Genomic DNA, 17,260 nt, shown 5'->3' on the forward strand with positions numbered 1-17,260 from the left:
GATATTTTTTAAAATATGTCCGCGGCAAAATTATTCTTCTCACGGATAATTAACGGCAAATTATCCGATAGGAATTTTTGCTTTGAGAAAAAGTTGTCCTGCCAACTTCAGAGGTGTCGTTGATGTTTTTGTAAAACCGCCCATCGACCAATTGCAAAACCGTCTATCTTACGGCACTCAAATTTTAGAGGAGAGCGAAAAAACGGTTTTTCTTTGAAGGCATTGCCTTGATAGGCGGTATTTTCTTTAGCTATTATTTTACAAATCTGTTGTTTTAATAACGATTTTACGATTCGTATGCATAAATCTCGATGTTGTATGTACATATTTCATATTTGAATTAGACGCAACCATAGGGCCTGTTACATTACGGAAATTGTTTTGAAGCTAAAATTTGAGTATTATTGGAATATGAATAGTATTCTCAAGACTTATTGTGCATAAAAAGCTTGATATATAAAGGTGAGTTAAATATGTGTTACTCAGGACCAACGATGGGAACGTAGTGGTTATATGGTCCCGTTATTATCATCTAACATGGGAAAGAATAACAAGAATTTTTAATATTTTGGAAACGTTATTAATGCTCTGTAAAGCCATATCCAATTCATTAATGTACTTGTCTAGTGCAGCTGTTCCCACACTTTAAATATAATGTAACCCTCACTAAATACCTTTCATTTTTTGGGGCCCCACATTAAATTACTAAACATCAAAAGCACTGCCATTTAAATACTTTTATTAGAAATGTACATATATATACATATTTACTATTATAAGTTATNTAATATAATGTAACCCTCACTAAATACCTTTCATTTTTTGGGGCCCCACATTAAATTACTAAACATCAAAAGCACTGCCATTTAAATATGAATAAAAACTTTTATTAGAAATGTACATATATATACATATTTACTATTATAAGTTATAATTTATAACTTTTAATGTGAAGAATGAAAATGTTTAACTGTTTTATTAATTATTGCTTTATAGTTCGGTGTTATGTATAAAAACTGTATGCGCATTTCTAGGGTATCATCCAATTTCGACCTAAATTTACTTTTTGTACAATTGTAAGCTGAAAACAATGTTTCATAACGATACGTTGTGAGAGAAGGAAGCAAAGATAAGATAGGCTTTTTAGCTACTTTATTATATTCACTCCTAACACTAACCCAAAACTCATTCAGAGACACAGACCGAAATGTGTGTTTCAATTTCGAAGAACTCTGAAGATCTATGAATGCCTCGTAAAATAATCTGACACAAATTTCAGGAGACTTACCAAGTGCCCAGTTATGATATTTCATTTGATAATTCAATGCTTTTCTTTTCCACACAGGTAATCTAGAAATTTAATGTTCTTTTAAAGGATGATAATTTGTCTCTTGCCAAAAATACGGCTGTTGATATTCCCTGAAAAAATGTAGTAACTTCACTGATCTTTTCAAAAATCTTATAAGGTGGATACTCCAATAATAGTAATAATAATATTTTGACGTTTACACGCCAATTGTTTGGGCAAGCTTCTCCTCAAATTTGCGTTCTGATGTTGTTATAAAAATGGAGGGACCTGCAGTTTTATTCCGCCTTTGAAGGCAAATGGATTTTATGAGAAGCTTTTTCATGGCATAAATACACTCGGAGGTTTGCAATTGCCTGCCGTGGGCGACCGCTGTTAAAAAAAAAAACCTTTTTTCTATACTTTTTGCGATATTGCTTTGACCAGGGCTGGAACCCAGGTTATTCGGAGTGGTAGAACACACCTCTAATCCTTGGGATACAGCGGCCAGCAACACATACAAGGTAAAAAAAAAACAAGCTGACATGCGCAACGCTCAACGCTATGGCACTCAATACGGCAATGATACTAACTACGAGTACATATACTCGANACTCTATGGCACTCAATACGGCAATGATACTAACTACGAGTACATATACTCGAAAAAGGATAATTGCGTCGCGGTCATGCTGTAAACCGCCTAAATCGCCGTTGTGGCAAAAATTAGATTTGGTAACCCTGAACTCCAGGCATCGATATTTATGCATAAAAATCATGAAATCTTTATTAAAACAACAGATTTGTAACATAATAGCTAGAGAAAATACCGCCTATCAAGGCTATGCCTTCAACGAAAACCCTTTTTTCGCTCTCCTGTAAAATTTGACTGCCGTAAGATATGCCGTTTTGCAAAAACATCGACGATATAATATATGTTTGTTTATATATACATATATATATTAACCTTTATATCAAATTTTTATACGATTCCTGCATTGTTAAAAGGATAAGTATTAGTAAAAACAAGGATTATCGTGTTGAAAAAGTGAAATATAAAAATGTGGATATCTCGAAAAAAGGATCAGCTACGATTTTGATCTCGATGGATTTTGAACCTACAAATCATGTAGAAAAAGGCCGATTTTAGGCACACTTTTATAAAACTTAAGACTAGTTCAAGACCACCGTAAGCTATGGCCGAATACAACATCAAGATGGGTTCCGTATAGTTCCTGAACCCATAATTTTTTTTATTTCAAAACAACCGTTATGTTCGTAGTTGATTCACTTATCTATTAATACCTTGACTAGTTTTCATCCGATTTTAAACAGCTCAGGCTTTACAAAGAGGATTTATGGAGCTTTAAAATGATGTATAACAATAAATTGATAGACTTAGCTTGTTGGACGTTTTCATCGGTTAAAGTTTAATAAGCCCATATTTTTCTTAATTTTTTCAAATTTGACAATCGCTGATTCCAGAAATGTGTATGAAAGTTGCCAAACATCTAGTATCTACCTAAAATAATTTTTTTTTAAAAAATTTGGTTCCTCACCTAATGCAATTGCATAAAAATTTCGAAATTTGTAATTTAAGCAAAAATACGGTCTTGAATTTATATGTGTATATGTACCGGACTTTCAGGTCTTGTTTCGGGTGTATCGCAGTATTCAAAAGAAATTAATGTTATGGTTCAGGTTCTAGGCCGAATGTAACCCTCGGTACCTAACTGACATGTCCTCTTTCAGGAGGGAAATGATGATTTAAATCACACTTATCCGAAAGAGTAAATAAAAATCCTCCGACCCGGCCCAGCTTCGACAAGAAATGGTACGGCCCACTCATTCGTTTAGAACAATGCCGGCCAAAACTTGCACATTGTGTAGTTTTTTGTTCGTGTTTTCACANTTTTAAATCACACTTATCCGAAAGAGTAAATAAAAATCCTCCGACCCGGCCCAGCTTCGACAAGAAATGGTACGGCCCACTCGTTTAGAACAATGCCGGCCAAAACTTGCACATTGTGTAGTTTTTTGTTCGTGTTTTCACACCAACGCTAACGATGTGTATGCACGAAGTTATGCTTTCGCCTCTCACCCCACTAGCGAAAATGGTCACTGGTGGCACCGTCACTAATGAGGATTTAGTGACATCGTCGCACTTGCTGTGAATCCTAAACGACATATAGCTGACAATGACACTGGTGAAAATGTGATTCAGGTGTATTCCTATCAAAGACTTATAACAGACATTGTCTTGCAGCGGTCTTTTATAAACTTTTTCATTGCAGGACATTGGGCCGTATGAATAAAAACTGAGCAATTGCTTTTTCTTAATATTTCATACCTGTTACTTCACTTTTGTTTGAATAAATCGAGTGAAAGGTCTGAAATTTTAAGAAAAAGCAATTGCTTATTTTTATTCATACGACCCATTGTCGCTCGAATGTTATTAATGATCACTGCATGACAAAATCATGCAGAGGCCATCAACGACTAAATTACCATTTGTATGAAAAAGTCATGAACGACTTCTATATAAGCGGAGCCCAAAGTCATTTATAAATTAACACGGCCGTACAAGACACTTAAGTGACTAATGCAAGACATTCGCTACGGGGACGCGCATAACACACACACTTATGCAGATGTTTTAGTATTAGGGCGGCCGGCACGGGTTTAGAACGTCCTTCACTTAGGCAAGTCACTGAAATTATCACCGGCCACTGCTTGATTGAAAGGCACATGACTTCTGCCGCAGCTACCGCGACGAGGAAACGATTTAAAGCAGTCATGCCCAACGCTGGCAGAATTCCATAAGCAAGTGCCCTGCGCTGAGCATGCCTATCTCTTTCCGACCCTATCAGGTGCTCGCCTATGCTCATTTCACTATGACCTCATTGACCAATTGATTCTAATTCTAGGTGAGTAATTCTAATAGCCCAGTTATGCATACTTAACGTTGCATGAGAGTTGTCATATAAGAATCTGTTAAATGGGCTTTGCGTGTAAGCGGTTACCCAACGCATAGCACTTAACATGTAGAATTCTGTTGGGTTTTGATTTTTACCTAAAAAATGGTGTAGCAGTGCAAGTATGCATAACTGGGCTATAACCTAACCTAGCTTAACTTAGCCAAACTACGGGTATATATTTATGTACATATATCCATCAATTCATCTTAAAGACGTTGTACATTGAAAGATGTCAGTCATTGGCATTGGCAGTGATCGGTGAGCGATAAGATTTGCTCTTTCTGAACGACATGATACAATTAGCTGTCAAACAGCATGTTGTCCCAAGTTTAGAAGGTTTGAGTTTGAATTCAAAAATAACAAGTTTGGCTTGACACATGATTCAATAATACAAGGTTCGATAAACTGACAGTTGTCTCTCTCGCACCGCTCCCTTAGCAGTGGCACCGTGTTGCTTCTTTGCAAATTTACTTGGAAAAAGTGTAGCTTTGGTGTTAAATAGAAGTATAAGCTTTTGTGCAATATGTTTATTTGTATATGCATATGAAGCATATTTAACTGATGAAAACATAAATTGTTTTTAAATTGGATGTTTACATAAATCTCATAGTAGTTTTATTTTAATTTTGAGTCCTTTTGCAGCTTTTATACAGCTAAATAGCAGAGAAATTACGTAATTCACGTAGATATATCAATATTACGTTCAATATTTCGTTTAAAATGCCAGATTTCCTGCAAATACATTAGAATTTACAAACGGAATTTCACTACTAATTGCCTACTTTGCGTACTTTTCTACTACCATTTTCGCACCAAGAGATTTCATTCTTCCCCTTTCTCCGTCCTTCGTAAATGCAACCTTTTGTAAGGGAAAGTCAAACCGTGGCTGTCAATAATTATCTAACCTTGTATTATTGAATCATGGGCTTGACAATTTTATATTTTTATTATCTAAGCCTCTACTAAAAGGACATCTGCTCAGGGTTGCCACTTTGTATTTTTCACCCTGAGATTCAGGGGCTTCGGGTCGAATCTCTGGGCACAGGGTTTGCCACTATAATCTCAGAGTTTGGGAAAGTTTTTTAAATTTTTATACATTTTTTTTTCATGCAACAATTTGTCGTATTCCAAAGAACTTGCATACATACATATCGCACGTTNAGACATCTGCTCAGGGTTGCCACTTTGTATTTTTCACCCTGAGATTCAGGGGCTTCGGGTCGAATCTCTGGGCACAGGGTTTGCCACTAAAATCTCAGAGTTTGGGAAAGTTTTTTAAATTTTTATACATTTTTTTTCATGCAACAATTTGTCGTATTCCAAAGAACTTGCATACATACATATCGCACGTTTAATAATATAACGAAGTATTTAAAAATTTCAGTTTTGTGTGAACATATTCTACTTATGAAGCTTAAGAAAACTCCAACGCTGGATTTCCACGAGGCATTAAATGTCAAAAATGACAAATGACAAAGTCGGGCATTAAAAAGTTATCGTGTCATTACATTAAAAAAATAGTCCATAAGTTCAATTTCCACATGGCATTTTTTTTAAATGGCATCAATTTTTTGTCATTTCAATGCCTAGTGGAAATTCGGCACAAGAAAAAATTCTCAGAATAATCATGGTCTTCCAGGGTTAACGAATTGTTTGTTAAGTTTAAGTTTTGTTAACAAATAATAATTAAAACCATCAAAAGTAAAAAAATTATAATTCTATTTTTAAATCTCGGGGTCTGGGCATCTGAAAAGGTTAGGGTAAACATCTGCTCGATTCACTCTTTCCCTAAATTTCTGAATACTTCGAATCGGTTATTTAAATCCCTTTCACTAAATGCCTATATTAATTGAGATGTTTTTTTGAAGTGAAACTTCTTTAGCGGCGGTTGGTTGGTTGGGAGTAAGTTGGAAAATTCAACGGAAATTGCACACGGAAATGGTGCAACGGAAATGATGCAACGGAAATGGTTGGGGCTGAAACAAGTGCTTCTTGTGTGTATGCATATGGCATTAATTTAACAAAAATTTGCTAATAAAAGGTTAAAGAATAACACTTAGAAAAAGACCAATACAAGAATGAAAGTAAAGGTGACTACGTACATAGATAAAGAAAAGGATAAAGCCAAAATAAAAACAAAAACAAAAATGCGTAAAGATAAAGACAAAAATGAAAACCAAGGTAAATTTAAACGGGCAAAGGTGAAAGGGAATATGTAGATGAAGAAAATGATAAACATACTAGTAATTTTTAGCAAAAAAAAAAACCGACTTCAACTCCCATATAAATAAGAATTATCGAAATCGGTTGACGCGGTCCAAAGTTATGCGGTAACATACATCAAAAAAAAAAAAAAAAAAAAAAAAAAAAAAAATATTCCGACGAACTGATAACCTCCTCCTTTTTTGGAAGTCGGTTAAAAAGTAAAGACAAAGAGGAGGATAAGGATACCGATAAAAGTAAAGATGAAGATAGGGGAAGAAAGATTAAAATAAAGGTAATTAAAGAGGAAAGGATGTGAAGAGAGACACAGAGACTCAATCTGAGAACTATTTTGGTATTTTAGAGATTTTCGGGATTCTAGGGACTTATCGATAAAATAATCGATAATTTTATCGGTTTTGTTATCGATTTTTTATCGATATTGTTATCAATTTTGCTATCGATATTTTCGGAACTTATCGATATTTTTATCGATTTTGTAATCGATATTTTTAACTATTTTGTTAGCGATATTTTTATCGATTTTGTTATTGATCTTTATCGATTTTGTTATCGATTTTATTATCGACATTTATCGATTTTTTTGTGGATATTTTTATCGATTCTGGTATCGATATTTTTATCGATTTTGTTGTGGATATTTTTGTCGATATTTATATCGATGTTTTTATAGATTTTGTTATCGATATTTATCGATTTTGTTATCGATTTTTATCGATTCTGTTATCGATATTTTTATCGATTTTGTTATCGATACTTATCGATTTTGTTATCGATATTTATCGATTTTTTTAATATTAATCGATTTTTTTTATCCATATTTGTCGATATTTTATTGGATGTTACTATCGATTTTGTTATCGATTTTTATCGATTCTGTTATCGATATTTTTATCGATTTTGTTATTGTTTTGTTTGATTTTTTTAGTATTAATCGATTTTTTTTTATCCATATTTGTCGATATTTTATTGGATGTTACTATCGATTTTGTTATCGATAGAGTATAAAGATAAAAATTAAGATAAAGGAAAACAGAATAACATAAATGTAATTAGACCGAACAGGGGTAGAGGTAGGGATCTAGATAGAAAAAAGACAACAAATATAACCTTAAGCAATAGCAGATGGAGGTATGTATGTACATATGTATGTATGTATATTGGTTATGAGACAAAATAGATATGTATGTATGTAACGTAAGTTTTACGTCTCCAGTGTGGCCCAGGCGCACTTACCTTTTTTCTTATTTTCTTTAACATTTTCCTAAAACCTTAAGTGACTCCATATATACATACATATGTATAAATATGTTTTGTTGTTGCAGATTGAAAAAGGTGACACCCTACCGCAACAAGTGTGTGTAACATGTGCCAAAAATGCGATATCTGCGTGTCTCTTCAAGAAAAAGTGTGAAGATGCCGACAATTTCTTTCGACAACAACTGCTCATACAAAAGTTCGAGAGTAGAACCTCAGCCGGGAGCAATGCTTCGGTCGTGCAACAGGAAGTCGACTCCACCGAACAAGTTCCTGAGGTTGCCGCAATGGAGTGCTATGGCGGCAGCGACAATGAAGAATATTCGAATATCGGTGCCAGCGGACTCCCGGCTAGTGCAATAACCGAGGAGGATGACGGAGAAATAAAGTTTCCTTATTACAAGCAACCATTTGATTTTCATTCGATTCGACTGATGCACGAATATATGCAGCAACAATTGAGTAAAATAAACGGTCCCCATAAGAATTCAGGAGCGGGCAATAGCGGAGCGAATTCGGACGAATGCGCTGATGATGATGATGATCCGTTGCCGCTCATGCCTGAAGTAGAACTATTAACACCAGGCGATGAATTGGTGGTCGGCGGAAGCAACATCGATAGCATTCCTACTTACGGTGGCATGGATCAGACTGTGTTGCGTGGCTACCAATGTCCGGATTGTCTCCAAATCTTTGAGATGAAGCAAATTCTAAAAGCACATATGCAGAGCGTACATGGCACCCAGGGGCCCGTATATGAGTGCACGAATTGCAAAAAGACGTACTTTTACAAGCGATTCCTTGAAAAGCATGTACGGCGCGGACGTTGCGTCAAAAAGCGACGCAATCAAACGTAAGGGTATAATTTCCGTTAAACGAAGATATTTTGAAAAATAAAATGCATTTTACCCTAGGCGTCCTATGCAGTGTTCTGACTGTCACGTTTTGTTTCCCACCGGGCACCACTTGGGCTGGCACAAACGCACGGGCTGTCCTTCACGAGCTGCTAAAATGTAGATTAAATTGAATTAAGATTAAAAAAAAACTGTCCTTGTTAACCATTTCGAGGCAAATACATATGTATGTATTCTTGTTTTGTACTTATTACTTGCAGGCCGTTGCAGCAGCTTCTAAAACAGAATATAGTGGAATACAACAACTTTCCCAAACGTGCTGGCATACGTAAACCGGAAAATGCTCTTTATCTGCACAATAGAAAGTAAGTGGAAATTCTGTAGATGGATATTTACGGTAATTAAATTATTATATTCCTTAACAGACTTCATATGGTCAATAACAAGCGTAAAGGGCGCACTCGAATCAAGCTGGATTCCAAAAAAATCGCTTTGGCAAAGCAATTAATTTTGCGCGAAGCCACTACTACCGTCATAGCCAACGAGTTGAATATTTCGAGAACATTTGCCTGGCGCCTGCGCAAGAGCCTTGTCAACGGGGTTAGTCTCCATGAGCGCGTCATAGACACCAATAATGGTGAAGAGGGCGATGAAACCATCGCTCAACCCATGGTAGCAGATAGCACTGAGCAGCTACAGCAAGCATATTCTCTTGCGCAGCAGACAGATCAATTCGCTCATGTTGAGCGCGTGGTCAAGCAAGAGAAGTCGGAGAGTGATGAGTCCGAGGGAGATGAAGCCGTTGCATCTGGTTGCGCTAGAAAAAGTGATCGACAAGTGGAAGAGCAGACGGAAAATAATGAAGCCCATAGCAGAACTGTGCAAATGCCGAGGGAAGAAATCTACTCCGAGGCGCATGCATTAGCGGCGGACAAACAAGTGCACACTGAAGAGGTGGCAATGACTGCTAACAGCAATCTCATAAAGCAAAAAATGCTACAATTGCAACAACAACAGCAAACAAATAATGCGAATGATGAGGGCGACGATGATGAAGATGATGATGACGAAGGAGATGATGATGACGACGACGATAATAGCGGTGAACACAATGAAGTCAACAACGATGGTGATGACGATGACGATGATGATGATGATGATGATGATGATGACGACGATGACGATGCTGAGACTGATGAATCCGTGGATAAGAATGGGGAAGATAAAGAGGGAAAACCAGTTCAAGCACAGAAAATACAAATGCAACAGCCACAGTTGCANCGACGATGACGATGCTGAGACTGATGAATCCGTGGATAAGAATGGGGAAGATAAAGAAGGAAAACCAGTTCAAGCACAGAAAATACAAATGCAACAGCCACAGTTGCAACTACAACAAAAATATCAGCTCCAGAAACCACAAGAACAAACTAAGACCAACACAGTTCTTCTGCAACAAGCTTTACATGGAAATGTGACACCTGAAAATACAAGTAATACAAATCCTAGAGGACATCGTAAGCCATTGCCGAATTATGGTAAAGAAAGCACCGCTCAACCAAATTTACCAGTGGTAAATCAACTACCGTCCACAGTTTCCGCCGCTATGTGAGTATAACCGGACATTGAACAGTACTAAAGCGAACAGAAAAAGATTGGTTAATAAAGTGGACGCCCAGAATTCTTAAGTTCGAAAATCTAATGGTGATTTCGTTTCTACAAAAAATGTTGCCTTCTCATCGCCCTTTTCTTAGTGTTTATGCGTGGAGGGCAAAGAGAAGGTTGCATTTTCGGTAGATCTCAAGCATATTTTTCCTTGAATGTACATATGTAGCTTTCTAAACTCATACNTCGGTAGAAACTAAATCATATCTCAAGCATATTTTTCCTTGAATGTACATATGTAGCTTTCTAAACTCATACAATTTAAGTTAAGTTTTCTAAATAGTACTTCTTGCCATTTATTTTTTTATTAGATTTAATTTAGTTTTTTGCAAAATGTTGTTCATAATACAGCGAAAACCATATAACTCAGTGTTTTAAACTTTGTACAAGATTTATAATAATTCGAAAAATTAAAAAAACTGAACATCACACAACGGTAACAAAACCCTAAGAGCGTTTTGAAAAGTTAGCTCGCTATAGCCGCTCCAAGTTGAGTTCTTTCAGTGTATTTTTCTATTGCAATTTCTTTGCATACGAACTCTTCAGAATAAGGAACAGTAACAACAACTATGACACAAAGTACCTGCAAGGCTGTTCGCCAAAATAGTACCTAAGCTGACCAGAAAAATTAATTTATAAAATACTACCTAAGCTGTAAAATTTTTCTTATAAACATCAATGTACTCCTAACCTGTTTAACTTATGTATGTATGTATGTACATACTAGGGATGTTAATTTTTCAGCTTTTCCCGATCCCGGCATTAAATCGGAATATTGCTTCTATATTGTTTGAGAAGCTCTCCTACCATAAAATAAATAGTAAATAAATGGGTTTGAAACTTACTTTTTTATTTAAAGTAGCGTTTTTATTTTTTCTCACTGACGTCAACATTTATTTTTAAAGACCTTGTAATTTCAAAGATATGATTAATTCCAAAAATTATTTAAAAAATTCAATGCAATGTAGAATAAAAATATGGGTACCAAATGCAAGAGGAAATTTCTACAGAATTTAAAAAGATTAAAATTTTTTGGATTCACAAGGACGAATAGGTAATTTTTTAAGCTGGTAAACTTAGAATGACGAAATTCGAGGATGTTATCGAGTTTATATAAGTCCTTAACATCTAATTTTTTCAAAAACAAATATTGCAAAATTTCAAGGATAAAATTTTAAAAGGACATTTTTAATACTTACCAGCCCTTCTGCACCAAAAACTTCTCTTCTCTCGGTACATTCCTCTGAATTTTTGAAATCATTTTTGAATTACTGATGTCAGAGTGAAAAACTAAAAACGGAATTTTACTATATTTGCCCCATGATTTCGCGAATATATTGATATTTGTGTTTACAATTTACTATCGCGCGGTGTTATATGTGTAATGAGCTAGAGATTTATAAAAAAATATTAATTATTAAATAAAAAAAGAATATATAGCCAATACTGGTCAAGAAAAGGAGTTTTTATTACTGCCATCAGTGCAAATTACAAATCTCGAAAATCCCGGAACTATTTGCCAAGAATCCCGGGATTTTTGGGACCTTAAAAATGCCGGGATCCCTGGATTAACATTGCTAGTACATACGTACATACATACATATTTGAAATTACATTAGAAGTGCAATCTGATTATATGGAGGCGTTTTCGAATATTAGAGTGAACAGTTGCTAAAAATACAAAAATACAACAGATACCAACCGAATCAGGACACCAGGACGGTTTCAACGGCTTTCGAAGCTTGCTTGGAATTAAATCTTCTGACACAATAATAGGTTCTTTCCCTTACTCAACGAGGGATCCCGCGGGATCCCAAAACAGCCCAGAAACCATTCCCGTAAGTGTCTTCTTCCTACCCGAAAGAGCCCGGACTTTTTCGCCGAGTAAAAATGAATAAAGTGTCAAAGTGCATATCGGCTGTTTTGTGTTTGCATTTTGCTTGCATNAGAGCAAAGTGTCAAAGTGCATATCGGCTGTTTTGTGTTTGCATTTTGCTTGCATTTACTTTGTGCTTTTAAGGAATAATGAATTTCCTCTTGAAGTATTTTCATTCCTTATATACTTATTTATTAATACAATCGAATTTATGAAGCCAAAATTAAATTTTCAAGTGTTTGCACTTACGTAAGTGCCAACAATAAACACCACGTGAATCAACTGTTTCTCTAATTCTGGGCACGAAATGTGGTTTTTTGCGTTTCCCTACTTTTGGACATTGTACCATTTTTCGCTTAGTCTCTAATTATACATTTACAAAATGTTTCTAGTACGCCCAGTTTTTGAGTAAAAAACTGTTGAGTGTGGAAAAATATTCCCGAAGAAAAGTCGATGGATGAAGTTGAAAGGGGTGAAAAACTAAAAAAAAATACTAGCGAAGAACATGGCGAACGATTCTACCAGGACATAGCCACTATGGAGAAGCGGTATGATAGGAAATCAAACCTCCACAAGCTTGCTGACTATTGCTGGAACTTGAAAAGCGATGATAATGCGATCCACAAAAGAAAATGTTTCAGGATCGTCTTCCAGATCGCGGAAGGTGTTAAGAGACAAAAGACTGGCTAATGATTTATCTCGGATTCTGATTTTTTAATGCTGATTTGTTATTGAAATCACTTTGTTTTTAAAATAAATTCATAGATTGATATTTTCGTATTTGTAGGAAAACAAGTGCATGCTATTGTAGAACTGAGTTTTTTTTTTTTAATTTTTAACTTATTTCTAATCAATTCATCGACATGAGGTAGAATCCAGCAGACGAATTGGATTTTCATTAATAGGTGTTTTTTTCTTCGGAAAAACTACGTACAAATTCTATTATTAATTTTTTTTTGAAATTTGTCACTTTTGCCATTTTTCGACACTTCAACAGTTTTTTTCTAAAAAACTGGGCGTGTTAGAAAATTTTTTTAAATGCATTTCAAATTAGCATAAAAAAATCTATAAAATGAGTCGGCCCCGTTTTTGAAATAAAATACGACCAAATTTTGTTAAGCCGTGTTACCGGAACCGGTCCGGATTGTGCGCGAAATAATCTATAAGCTGGCATTTGTTGGTAGAGTACAAAGACGCACGAAGAGCGTGATGAAGATGCATATGAGTGAAAATCTGTCAAGTGGGCCACCGAAAATTGGATGGTCAGGATTTTTTCGCACAAATCACTTTATTCGGTTTACAACCATAAAAAAAAAATATAATTTGAGCAATTTTGCAAAATTCGAATTTTTACAAGAGTTATTAATATTAACATTCAATTTTTTTGATGAATTCAGTAATAATTTATTATTATGATTCATAGCATGTATCTTGCTTATTTTTTCCACGATGATAGTTAATTAGACAAGCTTTTGCCTGATTGTTTAAATTTTTCAAATAATCATTATTTTGTATATATTTTTTAATTTTTATACAAATTTTTCATAAACAAATGGAAATATTTATTACTTCTCTTTTATGTTGCAAGGAGGTACTTTGTATTGCCCTCGTTCACTGCTAGACCAAGCTATTTAGCTGCTTTTTCTAAACTGAAAAATGCTGCGGTTACGTCCTTTTATTTCAGACCTACGATATCTATATCATCTGCATACGCCAGCAGCGTCGTTCTTTTGCTATATATTGTGCCGCTGCGATTCATATTAGCAGCTCTTATTATGCTTTCCAGCATCAGATTGAAAGGTCCTTCCCAATTCGGACGGAGCTGAAGGTTGTGCCCAACGTCACTCTACATAGCCGTATTAATTTTGCGAGGATCCCAAATTTGGACATGACGTCGTAGAGGCAGCTCCTCTTCGTGCTATCAAAAGCTGCTTTAAAATCGACAAAAAGATGGTGTGTGTTGATTTGCTTGTCTAGTGTCTTCTCCAGGATTTGACGTTCTGTGAAAATCTGGTCAATGGTGGACTTACCAGGTCTGAAGCCACACTGATATGGTCCAATTAGCAGGTTCGTGAATGGCTCCAGTCTTTCACACAGTATCGTCGACAGAAATGCAATATTAAGAAGACTTATTCCGCGATAATTGGCGCAAACATCGGGATCTCCCTTCATGTGGATTGGGCAAAGTTGACTGTAGTGATGGGCGAGTCCGCGATGTTTAAGTCGATTGTCTCGATTGGTCAAATATCTCAATTGTTCTCGATGTTTTCTCTCATAGAAGAAAATAGTCGTGCTTAAGCAAGATCTATACATATAAGGTCGTGCAATCCGCGAAATAAAAATTGCCTCTCTCTGCGCATATCGTCGCAGGGCGATATTTTGCTTCAAGCCGAAAAAGCCACAAAACTTGATTTTTCACAGCGGCCAATTTTAGCGAAATTTTCATTTAAACTCGCTATATCTCAGACGTTTATGATTCGATTGAGTTGAAATTTGTACACATTAGAATAGATTCTATTCTGAAGAAGATGAGTCTAACTGCACTTCTTAATACTTATTTAAAACGAAATGGCGGCTACTGTAACATTTTTATAAAAATTAAGGAGGTGGTTTTTACAAATGCAAAAGTTGTGTTATGAAGTTTAAAATTTCTGTTTTGTTTTAATACAGCATTAAAGACAAATATATACGGACATTTTCGGGAAAGTTTCAGGTTTAGACAACAAGTAGTTCTAAAGTTATAACAATATTATGGTGACACCCACAAGCGGACGCTCGCCTCTAGATGACAAATATTTTTACATAGCACTTGTACAAGTAATTTTGGAAGTAATATTAAGTGAAATTTTGAAATTCATGACTTTATCAGTGTAATATAACTTATTAAAGCTCTACATACCTAAATATGTATGCATATACATATATACAAAATTACACACATAGTCAAAATGGTTTTTCGTACAGTGATTGTTTTACAATATTCGCAATATTCTTAATTTTTCGTTAATTTTTCACGAAAATACTGTTCATATTTTAACAAAATCATATAATTGGAATTATCAAACTTTTGCAAAACTTAAAAAAATTACAAATTTTCATCAAAATTTTTAATGACAGTTTTTAGAAAAAATTTAGTATGCAGGGTTGTAGCTCATTCAATCTCAGTTAATAAATCGCAAGCTTCAAGTCGCTTTAGATTACCTTTGATTTTTTAGAATTTGTTTCTCAAGGTTGTTACATATCTGCTTCCATGAGCAAAATGTAGTTTTGCATGGAAGAAAACGTTCAACACCATTGAGAAAAAAAATCTCAAAACTCAACGCAATTTTTCTCTAAGAATTGTCCGTCAAAATTTTGAAATATAGATGAAAATTTGTAGAATTTTTTAAGTTTTGCAAAAAGTTTTAAAATTTAATTCGTAGGGTTTTTGTTAAAATATCACTATATGTTCGTGAAAAACTTCCGAATAATCATTATTAAAAACATTGCGAATATTGTGAAACAATCACTGTACGAATAACTATTTTGACTATGTATGGAGTTACGTGCATATTTACTATGTATGTATTTATGTATGTAAGTATGTCTATTAAGTTTAGTAATATGTAGTTATATAACACTGATGAATTCATGCATTTCAAAATTTCACTTAATGTTACTTCCAAAATTACTTGTACAAGTGCCCAGTAAAAATATTTGTCATCTAGAGGCGAGCGACCGCTCGTGGGTGTTATCATAATATTGTTATAACTTTAGAACTACTTGTTGTCTAAACCTGAAACTTTCCCAAAAATGTCCGTATATATTTTCCTTTAATGCTGCATTAAAACAAAACAAAAATTTTAAACTTCATAACACAACTTTTGAATTTGTAAAAACCACCTCCTTAATTTTTATAAAAGTGTTAAAATATTTGTCATTTTGTTTTAAATAAATATTAAGAAGTTCAGTCGGACTCATCTTCTTTAGAATAGAATCTAGTTTATTGTGTACAAATTGCAAATCAATCGATACACAAACGTCTGAGATATAACGAGGTTAAATGAAAATTTCGCAAAAATTTTCCGCAATGAAAAATCCGATTTTGTGGCTTTTTCGACATACAGGCATGAGTAAAAATTTGGTTAAAATTAACTGTAAATGTATTTTTGAATAAGCTGTCGATTACAATTGGTTTGAAATCGCTACACTTCATTTCAATTTTGTTTTTTTACTCTGCTTGTTGTTTCGGCTGCTTGTTGTTTCTGCTGCTTGTTGTTTTCGCTGTTGTTGTCGCCCAATTTTGCGAGAAAAGAATAACGGACCTGCGCATTGCGCAACCTCTTATATATAAACCTTGGTGCTTAAGCTGAAGTAACATATTCGCTAACAACCGAGCAAATCATCTCGGCCTCGCTGCTGGTCAGCGGTTGTTAAAACAAATCGATGGTTCTCTGCCGCAGACTCTGGCAACGAATTGCCAGTCGCGTTTAACATTCGATAACAATCGGTCAAAACATCTCGAACGAGCTTGTGGAACATGGCAACTTTATTTTTACTTGCATGCAATAAATTTTTATAAGAAAAAAATGGAGTCATTGCAAATATTATAAATGTATAATAACTAAGAAAAAACGGTAATTCTCTAGGGTGGGGTAACAACCCCTAAAAAAGGTGCGGAAAAGTCGGGAGGGGTACCAAACGACGCGTTTCGGCCCCCCTAATAACAATCCGGAGGGGGGGGAGATAATATTATTAACCATTTAAAAGTTATGAACAAAAAACTTTTGTTAAATTTCGTTGTTTTCTATGAGCAATTACCACGTCAAAAATGCACTAAATCACCAGTTTCCACTTTTAAAACACTACTAAAACGTTTCCGGTTATTATTTTATGCAAACCAAATCATTTATTCACTTTTATTTTATATATTTCGTTAATAAAACAGAGTAAACAAACTTTGCGCCTGCTAAAATTATTATAACCTCAAATCGCTGGTATTGCCACTTTATTTCACATTTCATTTGCGCTATTATACTCAGTTTACACTATACACTTCTTCTTCTTCTTTTTACTTTCATCTAAATAAGATATTGTAACCAAAATATAATAGCAAATTTCGCTATACCATCGCGCGGTTTTT

The 17,260-nt window shown here is 34.8% G+C and overlaps 1 protein-coding gene across 1 annotated transcript in view; it reads left to right on the forward strand.

Annotated features, from left to right (window-relative positions):
* The window catches only part of LOC108358443 (uncharacterized), a 216,119-nt gene that overhangs the window by 177,102 nt on the left and 21,757 nt on the right, over positions 1-17,260 (forward strand). Inside the window, exons 3-7 of the mRNA XM_017609773.1 lie at positions 7,812-8,596; positions 8,658-8,756; positions 8,858-8,962; positions 9,023-9,826; positions 9,876-10,205. Of these exons, the coding sequence (XP_017465262.1) occupies positions 7,812-8,596; positions 8,658-8,756; positions 8,858-8,962; positions 9,023-9,826; positions 9,876-10,205 (2,123 nt within the window). The remainder of the gene's footprint in view (positions 1-7,811; positions 8,597-8,657; positions 8,757-8,857; positions 8,963-9,022; positions 9,827-9,875; positions 10,206-17,260) is intronic.

Source organism: Rhagoletis zephyria, unplaced genomic scaffold, assembly GCF_001687245.7.
Source record: "Rhagoletis zephyria isolate East Lansing unplaced genomic scaffold, Rhagoletis_zephyria_1.1 Rzeph_scaffold_00256, whole genome shotgun sequence".
Classification (NCBI taxonomy): Eukaryota; Metazoa; Arthropoda; class Insecta; order Diptera; family Tephritidae; genus Rhagoletis; species Rhagoletis zephyria.